Source organism: Geotrypetes seraphini, chromosome 1, assembly GCF_902459505.1.
Source record: "Geotrypetes seraphini chromosome 1, aGeoSer1.1, whole genome shotgun sequence".
NCBI classification, from domain to species: domain Eukaryota; kingdom Metazoa; phylum Chordata; class Amphibia; order Gymnophiona; family Dermophiidae; genus Geotrypetes; species Geotrypetes seraphini.
Window position 1 is genome coordinate 357505992 of NC_047084.1, and position 24846 is coordinate 357530837.

The window sequence follows — 24846 nt, forward strand, 5'->3', positions numbered from 1 at the left end:
GGCTCAGATGCCTAAGGCCCCTCCTATGGGAGGGGCACTAGGCTCCTTCCTAGTGCATCCCAGAATGCACCGGGAAGGGGAAGACCCATCATTTTTCAGTGGCGGGCTTTCCGGCTGGAGGGTGTATGCCTCCTCCAGCCAGACCTTCTGTTTACAAGGTACGGGGGAGAGTTGGGGAGCTGATGATCTCCCCTTTAGGAGGATCGTCGGGTGGGTGGAGGGTCAGTCGGTTGCTGGGTGGGAGGGTGGTTTTTTTTTTTTTGGGGGGGAGGGGTGTTCTGGCAGAAGGGAGTAGGCATTCCTCCTGCCTATTGCGGTTGGCTGAGGGGTGTTTCAGGGGAATTCCGGCAGGAGAAATTGGGCACTCCTGCCGGAGGTTGCTTGGAGAATTCCGCTAGGAGGAATTAGACACTCCTCCTGCCAGGGTATTCTTCAGGGGGGGGCAGGAGGGTGTGGACATCCCTCCTGCTGCCTGACTTTGAAGGGGGGAAGTTCCCTGCCACACCCACTCAGCTGATCGTGGCAGTAAGATTGTTTTGCTGAGATCAGCATAGCGGCCACATCTATTTGAAATGTAGATCTGCTTTTTGTTGGCCTATATTTCAGTCATCTATTGCTGCCCTAGATAGATGTGTAGGGCCTCTTAAGCTTGCCCAAGGACACTACCGGGCGAAACCACACCCACACCTATCCTTGGGCAAGCTTAAGCATCCCTACGCATCTCCCTCAACCGCAACAGACGCCTATGGTGTAGGTAACGTTCGTCCCAATTGGCTGATTACTGCCGCCTACAGCCAGGATGCCTTTTATAGAATATGCCCCTTGGTGTCACTGAACCAGATAGTGTATCAAAACAATACAAAGGAAAAAACAACCCCACGGGCAAACTATTGAACCTGGTAGTGCCATTAAGTCCCGAATTCTGTAACTGATGCCATTGTCGGCGGCTGCCGATCACTTGTCAATCATACAACGGTGCTGGGTACAGAATCGTGCCTCTGGCAAAGGTAGGTGCCAAAATGTAGGCCAGGATTTTCTGGCGCCTACCTATGATGTGAATTGCGCTTCCTTAGACACTTTAGGCTGCCTAATGCCGCTTCTGGCATTAACCATACCCACAGTGATGTTAGGCGGCCTAGAGTGTCTACAAAGGTGCGATTCCAGTGCCGGTAGGCGCCTTGAAACTCGGTTAAAGATGTCATTTCAGTTGCGGTTTATTACTGAGTTTGGGCACCTGTAAAAAATTGGAATCTGCTAGCTGAATATTGATGGATAATTACATTGTGAAATTTTTAAATATTTCTCATTAAATTTAAGAAAATTACATCAATATATATAATTACAGTACAATTCATTCATCATATATGGTACTTAGCTACTTTACATGTAACCATATCATATGCATGGGCTGATAAGTCATTGGACTAAGTACATGGTATAATGTTGTATTGCATGATTGTATCTGTAGGTAGCATTTCATGAAACTCAGTGATATTACTAGTTAAATGAAACTATTTTCTTTCTAAAAAGACTAATTTATGTGTGTATAATTGATGTTTTTCAGATGGAAAAACTGGTGGATTCGTGGGGTTTTAAGTTTAACTATGATTTCATTATTTTTCCTAATCATCTATATGGGACCATTTATGCTGATTCTTCTAGTAAGTGTGTTTTAATAGAAAGTTTATCAAGCTTTAATACTTTGTGAAATAGTAGTAATATCTTTTGAAGAAACTGAACTTAACTGTCCTAATATTCATAGGTAGAATCCTTCATTATCAGTTTAAACCAGTGTTTGCCTTCCTTTCAGGCCATCTAAAGCTTCTAATTGCTACACAGTAGAAATGCAGTGTGCTAAGGCAGTGTTTCTCAACTTCTTCAAGCCAAGTACCCCCTAAGCCTAACAAATACCAACCGAATACCCCCCTTTCCATTTTTCATATGCACACAATATAATCTTATTAATACATAATGGTAACAGGGGGCGTGGCATGGCAACGCAACGCTTTGGTTGGGTGAGAGTTGAGCTCCACGTTGACTGGTATCTATATTACTAATATAAGTTACTAAGAAAATTTTTCTTTTAAAAAAAAAACGAGTGATATTGTGACAGAATGTCTTCCGGAAGGCAAGGAAAGATTGATTCAGCGTTTGGGAGTGTAGTAGAAGGTGCGAAAAGATCAAAGACTGAACCAGCTACCCCGTTGAAGTCGCCGCTGCCTAAGGAACCTCAGGAAAGCAGTGAAATTTTAGCAGAGCTGCAGGGGATAAGGGAAATAGTGACAGACAACGCACAAAAGCTTAAAGAGGTAAAAGAGGAAGTTGCAAACCTCACGAGACAGTTGCAAATTGCAAATTTGAAAGTGGAACAACTGGAAAAGAAAGCTGAAGCCGCTGAAGTAGAGATACTTCAATACAAATTGGATCGGAAAAGAATTGAAATTTTGTCCAGAGATTTGGAAGATTGTGCCAACAGAGCACGTAGAAATAACTTAAGAATTTTAGGGCCAGATCTTAAATATTTTATTATTCATATTGGGAAAATAATAGAGGGAATGATGGGAGGGGAGGGTGGTAATTTTATGTATTATAAGATAAATAGAAAGATTGTCAAGTGATGTGTTTAACTGTATTGTTTTAATGTTTGTACACTTGATGTAAGATTGAAAATAAATAAAGAATTTAAAAAAAAAAAAGAATTTTAAGGCTACCGAAGGAGATTGAACAAGGAGACCCGATCTAATTTTTTGAAAAATTTTTACCGAAGATTTTGCCACTATGCACGAAGTACCCCTTGGAGTTCGAGTGGGCCCATAGGATCCCGGCAAAAAAACAACTGGCAAAAGGGTCCACGGCCGTTAATTTTTAAACTTCTTAGATTCCAGCAGGTGATGGAAATCCTTAAACTGGCAAAGGAAAATAAAAATTTAAAATGTCATGATTCTAAAATTATGATAGTGCCTGACTTTGCAAGGGCTACTACACAGTTGAGGAAAAGATTTTTGGATTTACGTCCTCAGCTTTGGCAACTTGGTGCCAGATATGGATTAATTTACCCTGCTATCATGAGGGTGACGTATGCGAATAAAACAATAAATTTTGGAGATCCTGATAAGCTTCAGGAATTCATAAGTAAGAGAGAGGAGCCAATGTCATTATTTTACTTAATTTATATGGAAGAACAGAAAATGTTACATGATTTGTTTCCTAGGATTAAAAAAAAACAACCAAACAAACAAAAAGCAACCAATAACTATAATGATTAAATTCTATGGTTGGATAGATCAACAGTTTCTGCACGAGTCATGGAACGGAGAATGTCCTGCTATGGTAGAGACAAAATCGAATGCTAGGAAAACTATACAGCGCTGAAATAGAAGAATTGTTTTTCTGGATACAGAGACCTAACAAGTGTGAAGGATAGTATTATTTGACAGTCCATGTTAGACTGATACAGAATTTAATTTGAATTAATGGATTGCTGTCTGTGAAACGTCTTTGTACTGAACATTTCTATGTCAAAATGTTGGTTTCTGGTCTTATCTACATAACGAGGGGAGTGATAATCAAAGGAAGAAAGCTATGAAGATTTTTTGGATTAAAAGGATGGATATTGGCAGGACAATGAAGGTTTTATGGCTTGTTTGTTTTAGGAACTGATGAAGAACGAATGTACTATTTGAAGAATATCCTGCAGTAGTTTGACTGTGTGATGAATTTAATACGATGTTTTTAATTGTGGGGAAAAAAATAGATAATTTGTCAAGATATTGCAGTTTAGCCCTAAAGATTTATTCATGTTTTAACATGTTAAAATATATTGGGGGGAGGAGGGGGGAAAAAAAAAGTTTACAGTGGGGTACAGTGTCTTATATTAATATTTAATGAATGGTTAAAATATGGATATTAGTAGTCTTATAATGAATTTTATAGATTTTGAAGGAAAATACAAGGATAAGGTGGGTAAATATATGCATAAAATGATAAATATATTAAGTAAATTAGCTTTATATGAGGAAGGGTTGAATAATCTAGTTATGTTTGAGTGCGAGGATGAATTTTAATGGAGAATCTCTATTTAAAGTAAATGAATGCGAGTATCAAATATCATTTTAATTGTCTAGATGGTGGTCTAAGATGTATATAGATAGATATTCTGTTGAGTCTTATGGTTTAATCTAGCAATGAGATATATTCTAAGATTGATAAATTTAAGATGAATTATGTTTTAAAGAGTAGGCTTTTTGTAGAATATTTAAAGTAACTTATTAAATTTAAGAATGGAGGGGTTTTTTTGTTAGCCTGTTAGGAGTTTTTCACTATCTGATCTTTATATGTGCATTCCCAAGTTTTCACTTTTATTAAGGGGAGGGAGGGGTGGGTTTTGGGGGGAGGGTTGGGGGGGTTAATTATATATTCTAGGTTTTAGTTCTAAGGGGAATTATAATTTTATAGAGGAATCAATATATTTTATGGAATTTGCTGGAGTTCCTTTTTATTTTTAAAATTATATAATGGAGATAAAAAAATTTTCATTAAATGTTAATGGCTTCAACCATCTGATTAAAAGAAAGAAAATGCTTAATTTTTTGAAATAACAAAATGCAGATGTATGTTATATCCAAAATACTCATTTATCGGCTGCAGAATCCAGGAAACTAAAAGGAGGTTGGATAAAACATTGGTTTTTTGCCCCTTCTATGGGAAAGAAAGCTGGAGTAGCTATCTTGGTACACAATAAATGTTTAGCTATGTTTAAATTGATTGCTTTAGATCCCTCAGGAAGGTGGTTACATGTGGATATGAGCTTGGGAAATAATATCCTGTCGCTTTTTAATGTATATGCCCCTAATTCTAATCAAATTGAATTTTTCAAAACTCTGCAACAATTAATACTGCCACTGGCTGCTTCTAATTTATTAGTGGCGGGGTTTTTTAATGCTGTTATGGATCCATTGATGGATAAAAAACCTAGTAAGATTTTGAAATCATTAGGTTATGAAAATTTTGTACATTCTTGTGATTTGAAAGATATATGGCGGATCCTTTATTTTAATGAGCGGGAATTTTTTTTTTTTGCTCCCATGTTCACAAATCATTTTAAAGAATAGATTATATTTTCGTTTCAGACCAATTAGTTCAACAGGTAACACAAGCCTCCATAGATCCAATCATTTTGTCTGATCATTGAGGTGTGTGGATTGAATTTAAAATTGCGGAACAGGATAATAGTAGACCTATATGGAATTCGATAATACATTGCTTGCAGATTCAAACTTTCTTGAAGAATTTCAGTTAAAAATAAATGAATATTTCCAAATTAATACCTCAGAAGAAGTCTCTATGGAAACCTTATGGGATGCTTTTAAGGCAACCATAAGAGGACAAATTATTTCATATTCAGAATATATTAGGAAACAGCTTAAAAGAAAATTTTCCAATTTGGAACAGGAAATTAAGGTCTTGGAATTAAAATTGATTGAAAAATGGGAACAAATTACTTTACAGGCTCTTTTAAAAGTTACGTGTAAGTATAATGAGATTTCTTCACAATTAGTAAGGAAAGAATTATGGAAACTCAAATAAGGCGGGAAGATTATTGGCAAATTATCTTAAAGTAAAAAAAAGAAGGACAAAAATTATTGGAATTAAAGATGAGAAATGTGTTTTTCATTCTCAAATTGGACTTATATTAAAACAATTCCTACATTTTTATAAAGCTTTATATTCTTCTGAGCCTTATTTAGATAAAGAAAAAGATGGTTTAGAGTTTTTAAAATTAATTGAAGGACCAAAAATTCCTGAACATATAAAAAGAAGGTTGGAAGAGCCTATATCACTAAAAGAATTCCAAACAGCGTTGAAATCTCTTAGAGTTGGATCCGCTCCAGGTGGTGATGGTTTTATGGTAGATTTTTATAAATCATTTCAAAATACCCTTTTACTACATCTATTAAATTTATATCAGGTTCAATTAACTAATGGTTGCATTACAAGTACTATGACAGAATCTTTAACTATAGTTTTGCCAAAGCCAAATTACAGGCCTATTTCTTTAATCAATGTAGATGGTAAACTTTTTTAGCTAAGTTATTGGCTTTATCCTTGGCTAAGACTCTCCCTTATATCATTGGTATGCACCAAATGGGGTTTGTAGCTCAGAGACATTCCTCAAATAACACCAGGCTAGCTTTTCATATGTTAAACTTAACAAAAGCCTTGAAAGATCCGACTTTCATTGTATCCTTGAATGCAGAGAAGGCCTTTGATCGTGTGGAATGGACCTTTATGTATCAAACAATGGATTGGTTTGGTATTGGTTCGGGATTTATACAGATGATTCAAACTTTGTATAGCTCCCCTGCTGCTAGACTTCACATTAATAACAATTTTTCAGAACGTTTTGGTCTGCAAAGAGGTGTTAGACAGGGTTGTCCTTTGTCTCCTTTGCTTTTTGATATTGTATTAGAACCCTTGTTGTTAGCTATTCAACAGCAAAGGAGATACAGGGTATTCCTTACACAGGTCGGGGATACAAGGTCTCCGCTTATGCAGATGACACATTGCTTCATTAGAGAAATCCTGAAACAACCATTCCACATTTGCTGAAATTGATAAGAGAAATTTGGGAAATTTTCAGGATACAAAATAAATTAGAGTAAATCAGAAATTCTTCCACTAAATCAGTGGTCTCAAACTCACGGCCCGGGGGCCACATGCGGCCCGCCAGGTATTATTTTGAGGCCCTTGGTAAGTTTATCATAATCACTAAAGTAAAATAAAACAGTTTCTTGATCATATGTCTCTTTAGATATAAATTGCAATATTATTATTAAGACTCAGCCAAAAGGAAAGATTTATAAACTATAAAAAGTTTTACATCATGCAAAAATTGTCATTTCTTTAATAAGACAGTAACTATTTATTCTGAGGCCCTCCAAGTACCTACAAATCCAAAATGTGGCCCTGCAAAGGGTTTGAGTTTGAGACCACTGCACTAAATGTACATTGTACAAAAGGATTATTTGATTCATTTTCCTTTCTTTGGAAGGAAGAGGGAATAAAATATTTAGGCATTTGGATAAAAAATATGCTGGACGAGACAATGGAAGTGAATGAGAAATTTTTAGTGCAAAAGGTCACAGAAATGTGTGAGCAATGGAACCCATTACATCTATCTTGGTGGGGGAGAGTTCAAACTATTAAAATGATGATTTTGCCTGTGGTTTGTTAACAGTGTTTTTTCCGGGGTCCTTTTATTAAAAAAATTGAATGGTATTCTTACAAAATTTATTTGGCTGGGTAAAATCGCAAGAAATGCTCTAGTATCTTTACAAAAGCCAATCACGGAGAGTGGGGTAAATTTTCCTAATTTTTATAGGTATCATCAATCCTATATTATGCGTCAAGGTATGTATTGGATCCTCCCAGAGCTCATGGAAAAGTTTCCAGACTGGTTGATGTTGGAATGGCAACTCATGTTTCCTCTGAGATTAATAAATATATGTTAAATACGTATTGTAGAATGTAGTTAATAGCAGGGAAACATTCAGGCCATATATACAAAAAGTACTGACATAACATCAACTGTATGAAAAATCATAATAAAACGGAGAAAAATAAACCTCAATTGTGGGAGGTTGGGACTACACAAGTACCCAGCCCTCCACACATCATCACGGGTTTATAAAAAAACTCCGCATACATATATATAAGTAAATAAATCACTCATTTCCATTCATACAGAATCGTGTTTTTTTTCAAAAGCTTTTTTTCAAAAATATAGTAACAGCTGTGAACACGAAATTCCATGTGTTATTTGTGTCAAACACTGAAGACCAGAATCCCAAACTTAACTAAATTAATGTTGTCAAGAGATTACCCAGAGACTATAGTGAAGAAAGCCAAAAAACGAGCTTTACACAATCCTAGGGAAATGTTGTTAGATTATAAGAAATCTCAATCAGAAGAAACAATAATCCCATGTGTAATTAAACAAACTCGTATGTCACCGCAAATAATTAAGAAATATAAAAGACATCTTCCTCTACTGAAAACTCTCCCTTGCTTTGAAAATAAGCGATTTATTTTTTCCCAGTCAAGAAATAAAAATCTGAGTGACCTGTTATGTCATACATCTAAAGAAAAATTTACAGATGAAGATTTAAACACCATTATATGGACACAGGCCATGTGGCCACTGCTCAAATTGCAACATAATGGCTACTGTTTCTAATTTTATCAATCCTACTGATGGTAAGAATTATGTTTTACATCACCTGTCTTCATGTCAATCTATTAATATTGTTTATGCAATTCAATGTCCATGTGACCTATTATATATAGGTCAAACATCACAGACTTTAACTGTAAGAATAACTGAACATAAAAGTTGTTTTAACACCCGTAAATTAACAGCTCCCATAGTTGCTCATTGCATCCAATTTGGTCATAATTTTGAAAACTTGAAATGTTGGGTAATTGAGAAATTGCCTTTTACCCAGAGAAGAGGAGATATCAGAAGAGTGTTGTGGCAGAAGGAGCAACAGTGAATCAATAGATTACAGACTTTGGAACCGTTGGGTCTAAATACAGTACACGAATGGCAACCTTTTTTCTGAAATTGAATATTATCACTGAACTTGTCAATTTTTGATCATTTAGTGGTTTTGTTATATGCCGTTGTTTAGCCTATCACGCATCATGTTTTGTGATGACGTCATGACGCCCGGCTCGTTTTGTTTTTATTCGAGCCGGGCGCGTCTCACAGTCCCAGCACCATTTTGAGAGGAGCCAGCTTCACTTCCATTGGATTGTAAGAAGCAAGGAGACATTTGAAGATGGCATATATCCCCTGAAGTAGCCCTTTCCAGGCGAAACAGAAAGCCTTTTCTGTCGGGATTAGGAGTTGAAAGCCTATTTTGAAACTACACACCTTCAGATGAGTGTATTCCTTCCTAAATTAAGATTTTGTGCTCTATGCCTCCAAAAACTACTTACATAAGTGAAACTGAGCTGTGGCCCTCGCCATTAATTTAGTTAAGTTTGGGATTCTGGTCTTCAGTGTTTGACACAAATAACACATGGAATTTCGTGTTCACAGCTGTTACTATATTTTTGAAAAAAAGCTTTTGAAAAAAACACGATTCTGTATGAATGGAAATGAGTGATTTATTTACTTATATATATGTATGCAGAGTTTTTTTATAAACCCGTGATGATGTGTGGAGGGCTGGGTACTTGTGTAGTCCCAACCTCCCACAATTGAGGTTTATTTTTCTCCGTTTTATTATGATTTTTCATACAGTTGATGTTATGTCAGTACTTTTTGTATATATGGCCTGAATGTTTCCCTGCTATTAACTACATTCTACAATACGTATTTAACATATATTTATTAATTATTACGATTGTACCTCAGAAAATTGCTAGTTGTATATCCTCTGAGATTAAGCCATGTTCTCAGTATCAAAATGCCTAGGTTATATAAAGAAAATAGAATATTAGTAGATACATGGAAAACGTTAAGATATGTTAATAACTTAACACCCAATACTTAAATCAACATATCAGACCCTATGGCTAAACTCCAAGATTCAAATTGGCGGATTTAAGGTCTCTGGAAATATTGGATGAAGGCAGGTATACGTACTTTAGATGATGTTATTTCTAATGGTAAGCTGCTTGACTTTTTACAATTGCAACACAAATATGGTCTTAATAAATCACAAAATTATAAGTGGTTGCAATTGAAGCAAGATCCCCAAAAGGTTAATCTACCGAAAACTATAGACCATTAAATATAATGGTAGTTTTACAAATGAAGGAAAGATCTCAGAGTTGCCACTCCCAGGATAATATTGTTATTGTCCGGAAGGGAATTGTGGCTTGTGGTATCTTTCATTGATCAACCTTCATTGTTAATTTGTAGTGATATAATTATTCTTTAAATCTACTTTAAAAATTATTAAATACTACCACTCTAAACTATTTTCTCATTTTCTTTAGGGAGTATTTATCCTATATATTTTTTCATAGTTTTTTCTTATTTTTTGTGCAAAAATGCAAATATTTCCTAAAGTGACTAGTGCAAATCTAGCTTATTTATCTAAATATGCTGTGCAAAATAGCAAAATAACAAAGATAAAGCATCATGAGAGAGGCCTAAAACTGGCACTTAACTGTTAAACATGATGTATCAGAGAAACGGCACATTCATCTAGCCGTAAGAAACCCGTGTATCCCAACCAACGGGAACCCGTTTCGCCGCACTCGAGCGGCTTCCTCAGGGTAATATAAGGCAAACGGGCTGAAAACAAAGATATTGAAACAAAATAATTGATTACAGAAAGTCAAAAATAGGTAAATATTAGATCAACAGCTTAAAGCACTTATATCACATAGCAATCCGGGCTTTCAAAAATGGCGCTTTTAAGCATGGAACGCCAGCGCATGCGCCATGCAACTACCAATAGGATATTTTTTAATAAGGAAACATTGAACAGTATTGTTAAAATGATATTAAAATGATTGAGCAACTAAATCAAATGAATACAGACCAGTCTATTGTTGTGTTTAAACCATGAGGATGCATACTGTTTAGGACATAGATCCACCTTACTTCTCTTCTTTGTAGTCTTTTCACTCTGTCTCCCCCACGCTGAGTTTTTGGTTCATGGTCAATTGCTAGAACTCTGAGGTCAGAGAAGTTATGTTTATACTGAGTACAATGTTCTACAATGACTTCAGAGCATCGATTGCGTTTGAGGTTGGATTTATGTTCGCATAATCTTGTTTTTAAATCACGTGTCGTCATTCCGACATATAACATCTTGCATGGGCAGAGAATAACGTATATGATGAAGGTGGATCTGCAATTCGTGAAATAGTTCAAAGAATATTGTTTATTGTTATTGGGATTAATGAAAATCTTCGTTTGTATAGTGATTTCGCATATACTGCATGATAAACATTTGTAGTGGCCTTTGATCTGCTGAGATGTTGATGGAGATTTTGTTGTAGATGGACATAAAATCTCTCTTAAGTTTAAATTTCTTGAGAAAGCGATTCGAAGACCCTTGTTTTCAAAAATCGAATGAAGTTTCATGATGTCCCAATTATTTTTCATGATTTTTGTTACCCTGTTAGCGTTAGAGGAATACCTCATGACAAAAGTCTCCACGTCATCTTCAAAGGAGTTCTTCCTCTTCATATCCAGAAGATAGTCTCTGTTAATATATTTTGCCCGACGTCTTGCATTTCTTACTACATGATGGGGTAGGGTTCCCTGAATGGAAAAATCTTAGTGATCAGTATAGTTTGCCGTTCTTGTGTTTTCAGGTGGACTTTCTGGGACACCAGGCTGCTCAGTGGTACAAATTGATATCTGGATTTATGAATAAAAAAATCAAAGACGGGTCTTTGGGACATTTGGAGCATTGAGATTAAGCATCAAATTATTTGGTCTTGGAGGATGAGATGTACAGTGTCTGCATCTATGAGACAAACTTGGTTTTTTTCTATTACATAGAGCATTTTGGACCCCGGTTCGTTTACAGAAGTTAGATAGCTCTAAATCTAATAGATGCTGGCACTGTCATCTCGAAGCTGGAACATTAGATCATTTGTTATTCTATTGTCTATTGATTCTTGCTTTTTTGAAATCAGTATGGGGTCAAATAAATTGTATGTTGGAAAATCCAATGGCATTATTGTATGATACTGTGCTGTTTGGCATGTCAATGAGGGCTAAGAGCCAAATATCATCTAAGAATAACAGGCTTCTACTTATTATGACAGGGGTTGCCATACAACGGCTTATGAGTAATTGGAAAAACTGGAAGAGACTTAATTACAGTTTCTGGTGGAACTCTTTATGTCACATTTATAAAATGGAGAGGACAGTAGCCACACAGCTTGGGAATTTTAGAAAATTTCAGGAGGTTTGGGAGCCATTAACAAAATATTGTAATGATTGAATATTATTTTTCCCCCTTAAAAGTGCACATCCAAGATGGGGGGAGGGGTTTATTGATTTGAACATTAAATAAGTATATAAGAATGGTAGTTTATGGTAGGTTTTCTGGAATTTAAAGAATGTAATTGATTAGGGGGAGGGGGGATAAATTCTGATTTGGTGTTTAACAGAATATTAAGTGTTGTAATTGACTTTATGCTGTTACACTTATTGTAAGTTTTTTAAAAATGAATAAAGAATTGGGAAAAAAATACATAATGGTAACCACAAAATTAAAAAAAACCCACAAAGCACACTGTACGCACAGAAAATGTTAATTATCATTTTTTTTTTTTTTTGTGGGGGTACACCGAATAAATTATAAAATCTGCCTATTAACTTTTAAATTGATACTTCACAAAACCCCGGGCTTTATTGAGCGTGTCTTAATACCCTATATTCCCACCCAATCACTTAGATCTAATAACACTGCACAACAAAGTTTTTGCTTCCTGAACACTGCTGGGTGTTTCTTATAGAATTTTGGGTGCTGATCATGAATATTACATCAAAAATTACCCATCACGTACCATTTCAGAGAAATCTTCAATTTTGTCGTGATTTTTTCTTATATTTGGATGCAAACAATTTTTTCTCCCATAAGTGTCTTATCAACAACGGTTTGTGCCGCCTGGGTATGTCCATGCATAAAATCTAGCCAGGTTGGAAGCTGTTTTATGGAAGATGACATCCTGGGCATGTCTGGGCAGGTCTGAACGAGCTTGCGCTGTCTCACCATGCTATAATGGTGGCTTCCATACACCGATCCTGCTCATTTGGTTAATATAGATAGTCCGTGTGTGTATATAGTATCAGTATAGTAAAGTATAGTAGTATAGTAGCTGTAGCAATATAACAGTAAGTAAGCTTGATGCTATAGACGTTTTGGTGTCGGGCAATATGTCTCGTCGGTGTCGTAACAGCCGCGACACATTCTGCTATATCTGTGGGGAATATACACTTACGCCTCAGAGACGTTCGATGACTGCCCTTGTAAAGAAAGCCTATCATCTGTATTTTGGCTGCAAAATAGGTGATCAAGACAAGCAATGGGCGCCTCACATTTGCTGTGCGACATGTGCTGTTAGTCTGAGAGCCTGGCTCAGAGGTACTCGAAAGACGATGCCATTTGCTGTTCCGATGATATGGCGAGAACAGAAAGACCATGTGACGGACTGTTATTTCTGTTTGACTAATGTGTCTGGTTTCTCTGCCAAAAACAAGAAGTCAATTGAATATCCTAATCTGCCTTCAGCAATGAGACCCATGCCACATGATGACAGTCTTCCAGTTCCGAAACCACCAGAGGATTGGACCTTAGACGAACCAGATGAAGAAACTGCAGTGCAGGGTTCTAACAGTGACATTGACCCGGATTTTGAACCATCCTCATCAGGCGATCCACATCTGATAACACAGTCCGAATTGAACGATTTGGTCAGAGATTTGGGTCTGTCAAAAGCAAAAGCTGAGCTGCTAGGTTCGAGACTGCAGGAATGGTGTTTGCTATCACCAGGTACGAAAATTTCTGTGTTTCGAGACCGGCATCATGATATAACCAAATTTTTTGCACAAGTCGACAGTCTCTGTTTCTGTTGTGACATTGAAGGATTGTTCTCGGTCTTTGGTTGTGATCACAACCCGGAAGAGTGGCGTCTTTTCATTGATTCGTCAATGTTAAGCCTGAAAGCTGTTCTGTTGCACAATGGCAACGTTTATCCTTCAGTACCTGTTGGCTATGCAGCACATATGAAAGAAACATATGAGAATATGGAAATGTTACTAAAGTATGTCCAGTATACCAGGTATAACTGGAATATCTGTGGAGACCTCAAAGTCGTTGCTCTGTTACTAGGACTGCAGCTTGGCTATACAAAGTACTGCTGTTTCATCTGCGAATGGGACAGCCGAGACAGAGAGTCGCACTATTCTAGAAAGAACTGGCCACTCCGTAAAAAGTTAGTTCCAGGACAGAAAAATGTAGCACATGAATCGCTTGTTGACCCGACAAAGATATTTTTGCCTCCTCTTCACATTAAACTGGGACTCATGAAGAATTTTGTGAAAGCAATGAACAAGGAAGGGGAAGGTTTTCGTTATTTAAGACAGATGTTCCCAAGAATAACTGATGCCAAGATCAAAGAGGGTATTTTTGTTGGCCCCCAGATCAGACATGTTATGAGTGACAAGCGATTTGAAGATCTGTTAGTTGGGCCGGAAAAAATTGGCTGGAAAGCCTTGAAAGACGTTGTTGACAATTTTCTGGGCAATTACAGAGCCCCAAACTACATTCAGCTGGTAGACAAACTTCTCAAAGCATACAAGAGAATGAAGTGCAATATGTCACTCAAGATTCATTTCCTCCATTCACACTTGGACTTCTTCCCCGCAAATCTCGGTGCTGTGAGTGACGAGCACGGTGAAAGGTTTCATCAAGACATAGCTACGATGGAGAAACGATACCAGGGCAATTGGAATCCGTCAATGCTTGCCGACTATTGTTGGATGCTACAACGTGATGCACCAGACACTGAATATAAAAGAAACTCGGGAGCAAAACACTTTTAATTCTGTTTCATTTAGTCGCTTGTGCGAAACGTAAACTTGACTATATATTTTATTGTCAGTAAACATAAAAATGTCTATTTCTCATAGTTCTTACGTGATGCAGTAAAACCAAAACCATATTTGAGCATACCAAGTTGGTACCTGTCATAATCACCAAAAACTTTTCAGGAATCAAGACTTAACCAAAAAATTGTTGTGCAGTGTAACCAACACTTGTTGGTCATTCCTACTCTGAAATCCATCAATACTCGAAGGCAATATATTTTTTCTGTCATTGCTCCACAACTATGGAATTCATTACCAATTCATATAAGGGAAGATAGTCTTATCAACAGTTTCTAAAGCAAGTAAAAATGTTTTCTTTTTAAAGATTTGTTTAACTGCTAACTTTTCTCTCTTTTCTTAAAACATTAGTACAGTATCTTGTTAATATCAGCTTGACTGTTAGTGTTGTCATTCCCCTCCCTATCGTTCTTTCCCTTTTCGTCTTTCTTTCTTATCACATATTGTATTTCTTCCCCCATTTTCCCCTCTGGATCTGTTCATGTCTTTTGTTCAGTCAATCAGGTTGTCCCCCTGAATTTAGACTTGTACATCGCTTTGCATTATGATTTAGCGATTCATCAAACTTTAATAAAACTTGAAACTTGTTTTTTTCAAAGAGGTCAAGGCAGATGACTTTAAAATATGCAATCAGTAGCAATTATATAAAAATAGACAAATATAGAGCAAAATATAGATAGCAGATATAAATTCACAAAACTGACACATTTTGATCACTAAATCTATATATATAAAATCGGAGGTATGTATGTGTGTATGTGTGTGTGTATGTGCCGCGATCACGCAAAAACGGCTTGACCGATTTGAACGAAACTTGGTATGCAGATCCCTCACTACCTGGGATGATATGTTCTGGGGGTCTCGCAGCCCACCTGCACACGTGGGCAGAGCTACAATCATAAATTCAGATTTCACCCATTCATGTCAATGGCAAAAATGTAAAAAGCTGCCATTCTCACAGTTATTCAAAAACGGCTTGACCGATTTGAACGAAACTTGGTATGCAGATCCCTCACTACCTGGGGTGATATGTTCTGGGGATCTCGCGGCCCACCTGCACACGTGGGCGGAGCTACAAACAGAAAATCAGATTTCACCCATTCATGTCAATGGAAAAAATGTAAAAAAGCTGCCATTCTCACAGTAATTCAAAAACGGCTTGACCGATTTGAACGAAACTTGGTATGCAGATCCCTCACTACCTGGGGTGATATGTTCTGGGGGTCTCGTGGCCCACCTTCACACGTGGGCGGAGCTACAAACAAAATCAGATTTTACCCATTCATGTCAATGGAAAAAATGTAAAAAGCTGCCATTCTCACTGTAATTCAAAAACGGCTTGACCAATTTGAAAGAAACTTGGTATGCAGATCCCTCACTACCTGGGGTGATATGTTCTGGGGGTCTCGCGGCCCACCTGCACACGTGGGCGGAGCTACAAACAGAAAATCAGATTTCACCCATTCATGTCAATGGAAAATATGTAAAAAGCTGCCATTCTCACAGTAATTCAAAAACGGCTTGACCGATTTGAACGAAACTTGGTATGCAGATCCCTCACTACCTGGGGTGATATGTTCTTGGGGTCTCGCGGCCCACAACTCTATGTTGCTTGCTCAAGGGTGGGTTCACCCAAGAATTTATATGTTCTTGCTCCAGGAGGTGAAACTAAAATTGTTGTTTATAATCACGTTTTGCGTTAGTTGTATTGTATTCATTTTGTCAAATATTTCACATTATAATTTGAATATTGTACTTTTTATTAAGCTGTAAAAAAATAATTTCATTCACCACTATAAAGTATCTTTATTTGAATCCATTTACAGTGTTATTGCTATAATTAAATACCCGTGCAACGCCGGGGCATCAGCTAGTTGAAAATAAAATGATTTTTCCTACTTTTGTTGTCTGGTGATTTCATGAGTCTCTGGTTGCATTTCCAATATTTCTTTCTTGTTGCCTCCTGTTCGCTTCTTCTCCTCCAGGCCCTATTTCCTTCCTCAACCAACATCTCTTTCTCTCTGTCCCATGAGTCCAACTTTACTTCCTCTCTCCCCCACCCCTATTGACAATATGTCTCCCTCCCTCTCTCTCTCTCTCTCTCTCTCTCTCACTGTCCATCTGTCTTGAGAGATCCAGGCATTTCTCCCACCCCTTCTACTGCCACATCCAACATTTCTCCCTCTATCATCCCCCGGATCATGTGCAGCATTTTTCATCACTGCCCACCAGCCCCATTCTTATTTCTCCTTCTAATACCCCTTTCTAGCACAATGCCACATTTTCCCCTCCATCACTATGTCAAACATTCCTCCCCCTTGCATCCCCTTCAATCTGCCCTCTCCACCACCATATACAACATTTCTCCCTCTTATCTTTCTATTCTCCATGCATCTGTACCTCACTCCTCTCTCTCTATGCCTAATTTTCCTTTCTTCCTTTCCTCATGTGTACCATCTCTCACTCACACATTCATGCCCATCAATTCTCCCTTTCTATTCCCTCCCTCCTATGTCCCAAGTTAGTGACCTCATGTGTTGAGTTCGTGCCCCCTCCTCCATAAAGCCAATCTGTCCACAGAAGCCGTAGGTGCCACCGGGGATCTCTGTCTGCCCCCCGCTGAACCCTAAGCCGCCACCGCTGGGATGCCTCCTACATGCTATACCATCCCCCCGTCCCAAAACCAACCCTGCCACCAAGCCAGAGCCGACACACTCCATCATCACCCAGCAGCAACTCCGCACAGGGACAGGCACGATGGCGCGTGCAGCAACTCGCACACGGCCGGCTCACAAGCCATCCCCCCCCCTAACGTCAGAGAGAAGGTTCCAGGCCAGTCAGGCAGCAATTGGCTGGTCCAGAACCTTCTCTCTGACATCAGAATTGACGTCGGGGGGAAGGCTTGTGGGCTGGCCACATGCAGTGTTTGAGTCACTGCACACACCGTGGCCCGTCCCTGCTCAGAGTTGCTGCTGGTGGGATGATGGAGCATTCTGGCTTGGTGGCAGGGTCGGCTTCGGGGGTGGGGGGTGGTGTACGCTTGCAGACAGGATGGCAGGGCCGGCAGGCAGCGGCTTCAGTGGGGGGCAGGGAGGGATGCCTGGCGGCAGCCGGGCCGTGTTCCCCCATCAGGCGGCCCACATACCCCCAAGGGTACATGTGCCACATGTTGAGAAACTGTGCTAAGGTGCCTGCAGAGAAGCAGGAGCTGGATAATATAACAACTTTTATTTGGGGGCAGCAAGATCATCTTCTTCACCACTTTCTACTTTGTCCCTCCAGCCAACAGGAGTTGTCAGTGAGCAACATTTCTTATTTGTGCTGCCTTCTTTGTGAGCTTTGCTCTATATTTGGAACCAAGGGATGCTGGATGATGTCACCCACATGTGAGAATATGCTGCCGACTTGTTCTAGGATAAATATTTCATTTGTATCCTTTCTTCAGTAGAGACCTTCATTTTTGGCTTTTATTCCCACAAAAAAAAGACATTTATCAACATAGCTTAAAACTACCAACAAAAATATTTAAAGTAATCTGTGGAAAAATAATATTTTCCAGTTAATGGAGTAGTACTCAAAGAACAGAACCCAGATAATGATCTCACCCCCCCCCCAATCCTTTTATTGCAAACATCTCTCCTCAGTCCCTTCCCACAGCACAATCATCATCATCCCTCCCTTCAATCCTTTATTTGCTTGCACAGTCATCTAGTCTTCTTAACTTTTGATCCCTTTCCCCCACAATACACACCTCCTCTCCAATTTCCTCCAATATGTAGCCATAGGAGTTTGGGCAAAATTTTCCACTGCCATGTCCACATCTGCAGGCTTTCTTCTGCAGTCAAACTATGCAGGGCTAGTATCTTGTGAAATTTTTGATTCAGAAAATGTCTTTCTGTGAGCAATGCCTTCATTTAAACATCTTACAAATGACTATTATGTTCTCTACGGATTAAGCTCCTTAAGGGTTTCAGATACTTCATTACTTCCTGTTTTTTAGGCACTACTGCTGGGAGGCTCTGCTTCACCCTCCGCCACTCTGCGGCTGTTTCCTTCTTCATACATTCACAAGGAATGAAACAAATTCCATTTAGTTTTAACACTGCTAGATGCTTTCTTCTATCATGATCTGGGCAGGCATCTAGACTTGATAAGCAGCAACCCCCCTCTGCACCACTATTACCTTGCTGTCTGCCTTCACCACTTCTGAGCATTTTTAGTATCAGCAAAACATACTCTCTGAGCAAACTGTTTGATACTCACTCTTAGGGTTTACTGCCTTACTCAAGTCAGTCCATTGGTCCTTTTTCCTCTAAATCCAAGGGGTGGGGAATTTCTCTTTCTCCCCAGATTGGAAGTGTCACTTCTAGGGACTCCAGGCTAAGTGTTTCTCTTATATGCATTTAAGAACATAAGAATTGCTATACTGGGACAGACCAAAGGTCCATCAAGCCTAGATATGCCTGGAGGAGGGTGCTTCTTTTTTGCCCTGCCACCTCCCTCCAGGTGTTTCTGATGGTTTTAGGGTTCTGGCTCTCTGGAACTGCAGGTCCCTCCCAGCTACCTCCTGATAGGACCGATAACCTCTTCTGGGTAGAGCAAGGACCCACCTTGCTGGAGTCTTGGGGATCCTGCACTATCCTCCCATACCTCAGCATTTAAGGAAATATTCCTATGATTTTCTCCTTCACTTCTCAGAGAATGCCAGCCTGGGTTTTCTCTCTCTCTCCCTCTCTGACTATACCCCTTTCTTTCTTCCTTCCTTTAATTTTCTATACTGTTCTCCCTGGGGAGCTCAAAACGGTTTACATGAATTTATTCAAGTACTCAAGCATTTTTCCCTGTCTCTCCCGGCAGGCTCACAGTCTATCTAATGCACCTGGGGCAATGGGGGATCAGGCAACCTGTCCAGGGTCACAAGGAGCAGTATGGGCTTGAATCCACAACCTCAGGATGCTGAGGCTGCAGCTCTAACCACTGTGCCACACTCTCAAACAGTATCATAAAAGCTATCATGGTAAACATTGACAGAGATGGCAAAACATAGTTAACAAAGCATGGTAAAAACATAATATGACAAAACATGGTATGGTGAGTCATAGCAGGGTAAGCATAGTCAAAACATAGCACGGTAAACAGTATTACAAAGCATTGCTAACATAGTTTGACATGACTTGGCAAAAATGGTAAGGCAAGCATGCATGATGAAATAAAACATGGAATAGAATGGCAAACATGGTATGAGAGATTGTAGCATGATGGACATTGTATAGCAAACATAGTGTGGTAAATATGGCATATAGCATAGTGTGGTAGGACAAGGATGGCGAACAGTACAACAGAATTTGGTAGAATATTGTATGACAAAACATGGCATGGTCAGACACAGGATGAAGCACATCGATGTTTGTGATTTGAAACAGTTGGAGGGTCAGGGTCCTTTGTCAGGAGGTTCGGGGAATTTGGATTGGTGTGTTATCCAGAAAAATCCATAAAAACAGGCAGCAAACTCCCTGTCTTTGTGGGTGAATTCAACCTGACATGCGAAGGGAGAAGGAAAAGACTCACTCGGTACACACAACAAGGAACATATATTTATGGCACTGAAGATTCAGGGAGAGCGACTCACGGGCACAAAGTGGCTTCACCAAGAGTGTCTTTCACAGGACCCGCAGCCCTTGTGCCTTTTATTGAGAAATCGCAAGCAAAATGACAAAGCAGTTGCCAATCATTCAGTAATTGGTTACATATGTCACAGATCAAAGGATCAAAGTGCACAGGATACAAGTCATATGGTCATTCAAAACCACATTACATAGGTAATAAATCACACGGCCATTAAAGTATGTCCACAAGCCTTTTTAACCTTTCACAGTAGAGATAAAGCCAGTGATTATACCCAGCGGGCTAGGACCTTTATTCTATCATGGGAAGTGTATAAGGGTAACACTCAGTATATCATATAACCTGTGGTTGTTTGGTTCTGCATTAGTATGCAAAATTAGTGCTTCCTATATTCTCACCTGCATCGTGGCTAAAACATCTTACGACACTGTCACTTTCACCTAAATGATTTTTTGCAGATGTTCAGAATGTGCTGATTACTAACAAACAAACTAACAGACTTTCTAACACTGACTTACTTTCTGAACCTTGATCAATTTACTTTTAGGGTGTAGTGCACTCTGCTGCATAGCTGTCATTCTCATAAGTAGCAATTCTTAGCTGGTTTAGCAGAATAATATTTCCCCCATTTCTTTTTTTTTAAATAATTTTATTGATAATGCAGCAAAAGTCACAACAAGATATCCCCTGTGTCTATATTTCTTCATAAATATTTCCAGATGGGGGCCTAATCCTCACATAGTGCCTTTCAGGGTTCACAGCTTCTCCCCTTTGATCATATTCCCAAAGATGATCATACATAGTACCGAGACGTTCCAGCTCAAGCATGGAGGAAGAGCAGACCAAAGTAGAGGTATCATGAACATTTTGTTGTACCATTAGGTGAATCTTGGATTGGGAGAATAGGTCTTTACTTAACTGCCACAGGGAGCATGCGCAATGTAGGAAACAGCAAATGCCCTCTAGGGCAGCGATAACACCAAAGATACTAAAAATCAAGGTATGCAACCAAGCAATGCTAGGTATCTAATCATGGAGCCAATCAGTGAATATATTCCCTGTGGTAGAGTGTTGAATACCAGAGGAGAGATCTTTAAGCGATTTCAACTTTTGTCCAATTATTACACTGTTATCAGTCAGATTAAAACAACACATACCCTCAAATTCCTCACACCCATGATTGGCTCGCAAGAGCAAACAATCAATGACCAATCGATTTTGAACCACAGCTTTTCTTAGACTGTACGTTTCTTGAGTGAGAACTTTAATCAGTGAGAAGATCAAACTAATGGTTTTGGCTAGAGCACAGGCAAGATTAGTTAGTTCATTGTGCACATGGAGTGCCAGTCCAGAGACTTTCACAAGAGAGGTAGCCAAACCTAAAGCTTCGGCTTTGGAAAACAGATGTAAGTCTGAGACTCAGTCTGGGGCAAATTAAATAGAGATAGATCTAGGGGGTTTCTTGTGCACCTTCTTGTACTTAGGCCATGGCAGGAAGGCACCTGTGGGCAGGCGACCGAGAGTACAGGGCCCTCCAGAGCCGTTGGCAGGGATGTAAGAGAAAACCAGTTTCTCACACAGAAGAAACCAACCACCTGTTTGGTAAGTACATGAGGGTGTTTGCATAAGATGTGGTGGTAATGAAAGTACAGTTAAAATCAGAAGATTGGTAGACCCCCTTATTTGGATTAGCAAAATAGAAGTAATCCTCAGCTGGGGTCACATTGATAAATGTTAGACTAAAAGGTTGAGAGTTCATATAAGGAGTAGGAGTATGTACTGCCCCTAAATTATAAAGGCTTAGAAACCCTTTAGTAAGGAATTTTGGACGCCTCAGCCCCACCACTCCACCGTTGTAATTTATTTTATATTACATCGGGAAGGCTGTGTGGTGCCTCATCATCGGCAGTCCGTTGATATTTATTTTTTTGATATTTTTTGATATTTTTTTGTTTTTTATCAATTTTGTTGTATTACAGATTATATTAATCCATTCTTAAATATGAATATTAAGTTCAATAAAATTATAAATAATGACTTATCTCAGCCGCCTTGGGAGCCAGACCCGACATGTTTCGCACTGCTTGAGTGCTGTTTCAAGGGTCTCCCTGCGAGAATAGAAAGGAGAAAGAACTAAGCACAATAGTTTATTCTTAGTCTCCCCCCTTTTTTTAAAATTGTCTAATCGAGTATTTTCTGTCCCCTAAAGAACCAAATTTCTTAACCAAATTAAAGGACTCACCGGGGCTGCCGCTGTCATCCGACTCCTACTATAGTTTTTTCATGATGGCGGCGGCGTCTCCCGGGTCCATTTAAATAACAGCTGAAGTAGTATCTTAACCCCTCCTACTTAATGGCGAAATTCTGTGTCTCAGCCTATCAGCGTGCCCCATTCGACTTCGCTATTAAGCCCACGTGGTGTCACAGTATCGAGCTCGAAAATATAGCGTTGTTCCATCTCGTTTAATCTAGTTAAATTTTTCCCACCCTCCATACCCATGATCACATCTATGACACGCCACCTAATGTCTCCACTCGTATGTTTAGATTTTTCCCAATGTTCAACCAATGGGGCCTGCATAATCTTATTCTTTAAGCGGGATTTGTGTTCTGTGAGCCTGACCTTGATTTTCCTGTTGGTTCGCCCTATATAAACCAGATCACAAGGGCAAACGATTGCATAGATCACATTTATAGAGTCACAGTCTGTATCCGATTTTAACCTGAGTACCCTCGTTCTACCTGGGACCCTCCAAGTATCACCTAGGATACCGGAAGAACACCATTGGCATTTTCCACATGCCCTGTGATTTCCTGTTTCTACCTTTGTTTTAATACCATATTTCTGGAAATTACAGCGTTGGGCCAAGGTGGTCCCCCGCGAGTATGCTATCATAGGGAACCTTTCCAATGGGGTGTGGGATTGTACTATATGCCAATATTTTCTTAACAAGCCTTCCATCGTTGTAACAGCCCTTGAAAACGGAAGAATACAGGTAAGTAAATTTTCATCCAGCTTCTGGGAGTTTTTAGATTCTAAAAGGAGAAGATCACGTTGGGCATATCTTCCCCTTTTATAAGCTAATCGGATGGCTCGTTCCGGATACCCTCTGTCTCTAAGTCTATCTGCTAATTTATTAGCATGTATGTTATACTCGCTCATTGAAGAACAAACCCTGCGGATCCTTAAAAATTGGGCAATCGGTAGGTTGAACCTTAATTTAAACGGGTGGAAACTTTCGTAGTGTAAGATAGTGTTGCGTGCAATTGATTTCCTGTATAGTGAAGTAGCTATTTTTCCTTCTTGTATATAGATCAAAATATCTAAAAACTGTATAGATTGTTGGTTATATGTCATAGTAAAACTTATATTCAAATCTACTGAATTTAAGTACTCCAAAAAAGAGTCAAGTTCTACTGTGGTACCATCCCAGATGAAAAAAACGTCATCTAGGAAACGACCCCAAAAACAAACCTGTGGGTACCAGCCTGAACTGTATACCCATTTTTCCTCAAACTTTGACATGTATAGGGATGCAGCAGAGGGAGCCAGTGTGGCCCCCATTGCCACCCCCTGTATCTGTTGGAAAAATGTGCCTTGATATTCAAAATAGTTATTATTGATGACCCATTTTGCCAGTTGTAGTAGAAAATCAATCGTCATGCGGTGGGGGGGGTTCTTTTGTAGGGTCTCACTGATAACTTCCAGAGATTCTGTCTGGGGGATTTTAGTATAGAGGGAAACAACGTCAAGAGTTACCATCCATTTGTTTGTCATATCTAACTGAAGGTGGGAAAGATTTCTAATAAAATGGGACGAGTCCCTAATATATGATCTTATCCGAGGAACTTGGTCCCTCAGAAAATAATCCACCACTTTCGATAGAGGTTCTAAAATGGACTGGCGGGTATTGACTATAGAAATGGAAGCGCGACGAACGCGACTATTTGAACGATCAGGTATATACCTGGCAGAGAAGATATTCTACAGCTCCTATAAAAAAGAAGGTAGCATTTGATAGCACTTCAGGAGACTCAGACTCTACCGGTGAATCCTCCATGGAAGCAAACAGTGAAAAACCAGGGGAGTCTACCAATGTGGAAAGACGGGGCAGAGGACGGACACGACAACCAAGAGGGAGAGCAATGATACAACAACCAACAATGAAAACTCGGACGGGGACAAATCGACCATGATAAACTTATCCTCTTTACGACTTTCGGTCCATCAAGAAGAAATTATGGAAAGAGGATTGGGGTTTGTGATGACTCAACCTCCAGATTTTTTCAGATTGCATGTGGCATTTCATTCATTCATCAGGAAAATGCAACTGAAGCTGTTCTTTCATACTGACAAGGGACTGGAAAATGTAACAGCAACTGAGGAAGAGAGAGAAGAAGAACAAGAGGATCAACCTCAATCTAAACCTAAGTCCATTGAAGTATGTAAAGTAAAATCATCCTGGATACCTCCTGGCCCAATGGACCCCTTGATTTTCACCTTTCGCCAATTGGTTAGCCAAGGGTTGAAGGAACTACAAAACCAATGGGTGAATAGAGGCCCATACAACACC

General features: G+C 39.1%; 1 protein-coding gene across 2 annotated transcripts in view; it reads left to right on the forward strand.

Annotated features, from left to right (window-relative positions):
• Positions 1-24846, forward strand: part of LOC117345659 (phosphatidate cytidylyltransferase 1) — a 369244-nt gene that overhangs the window by 92561 nt on the left and 251837 nt on the right. For both annotated transcript variants that reach the window (XM_033914615.1, XM_033914625.1), the window contains one exon: positions 1565-1661. In XM_033914615.1, the coding sequence (XP_033770506.1) occupies positions 1565-1661 (97 nt within the window). The remainder of the gene's footprint in view (positions 1-1564; positions 1662-24846) is intronic.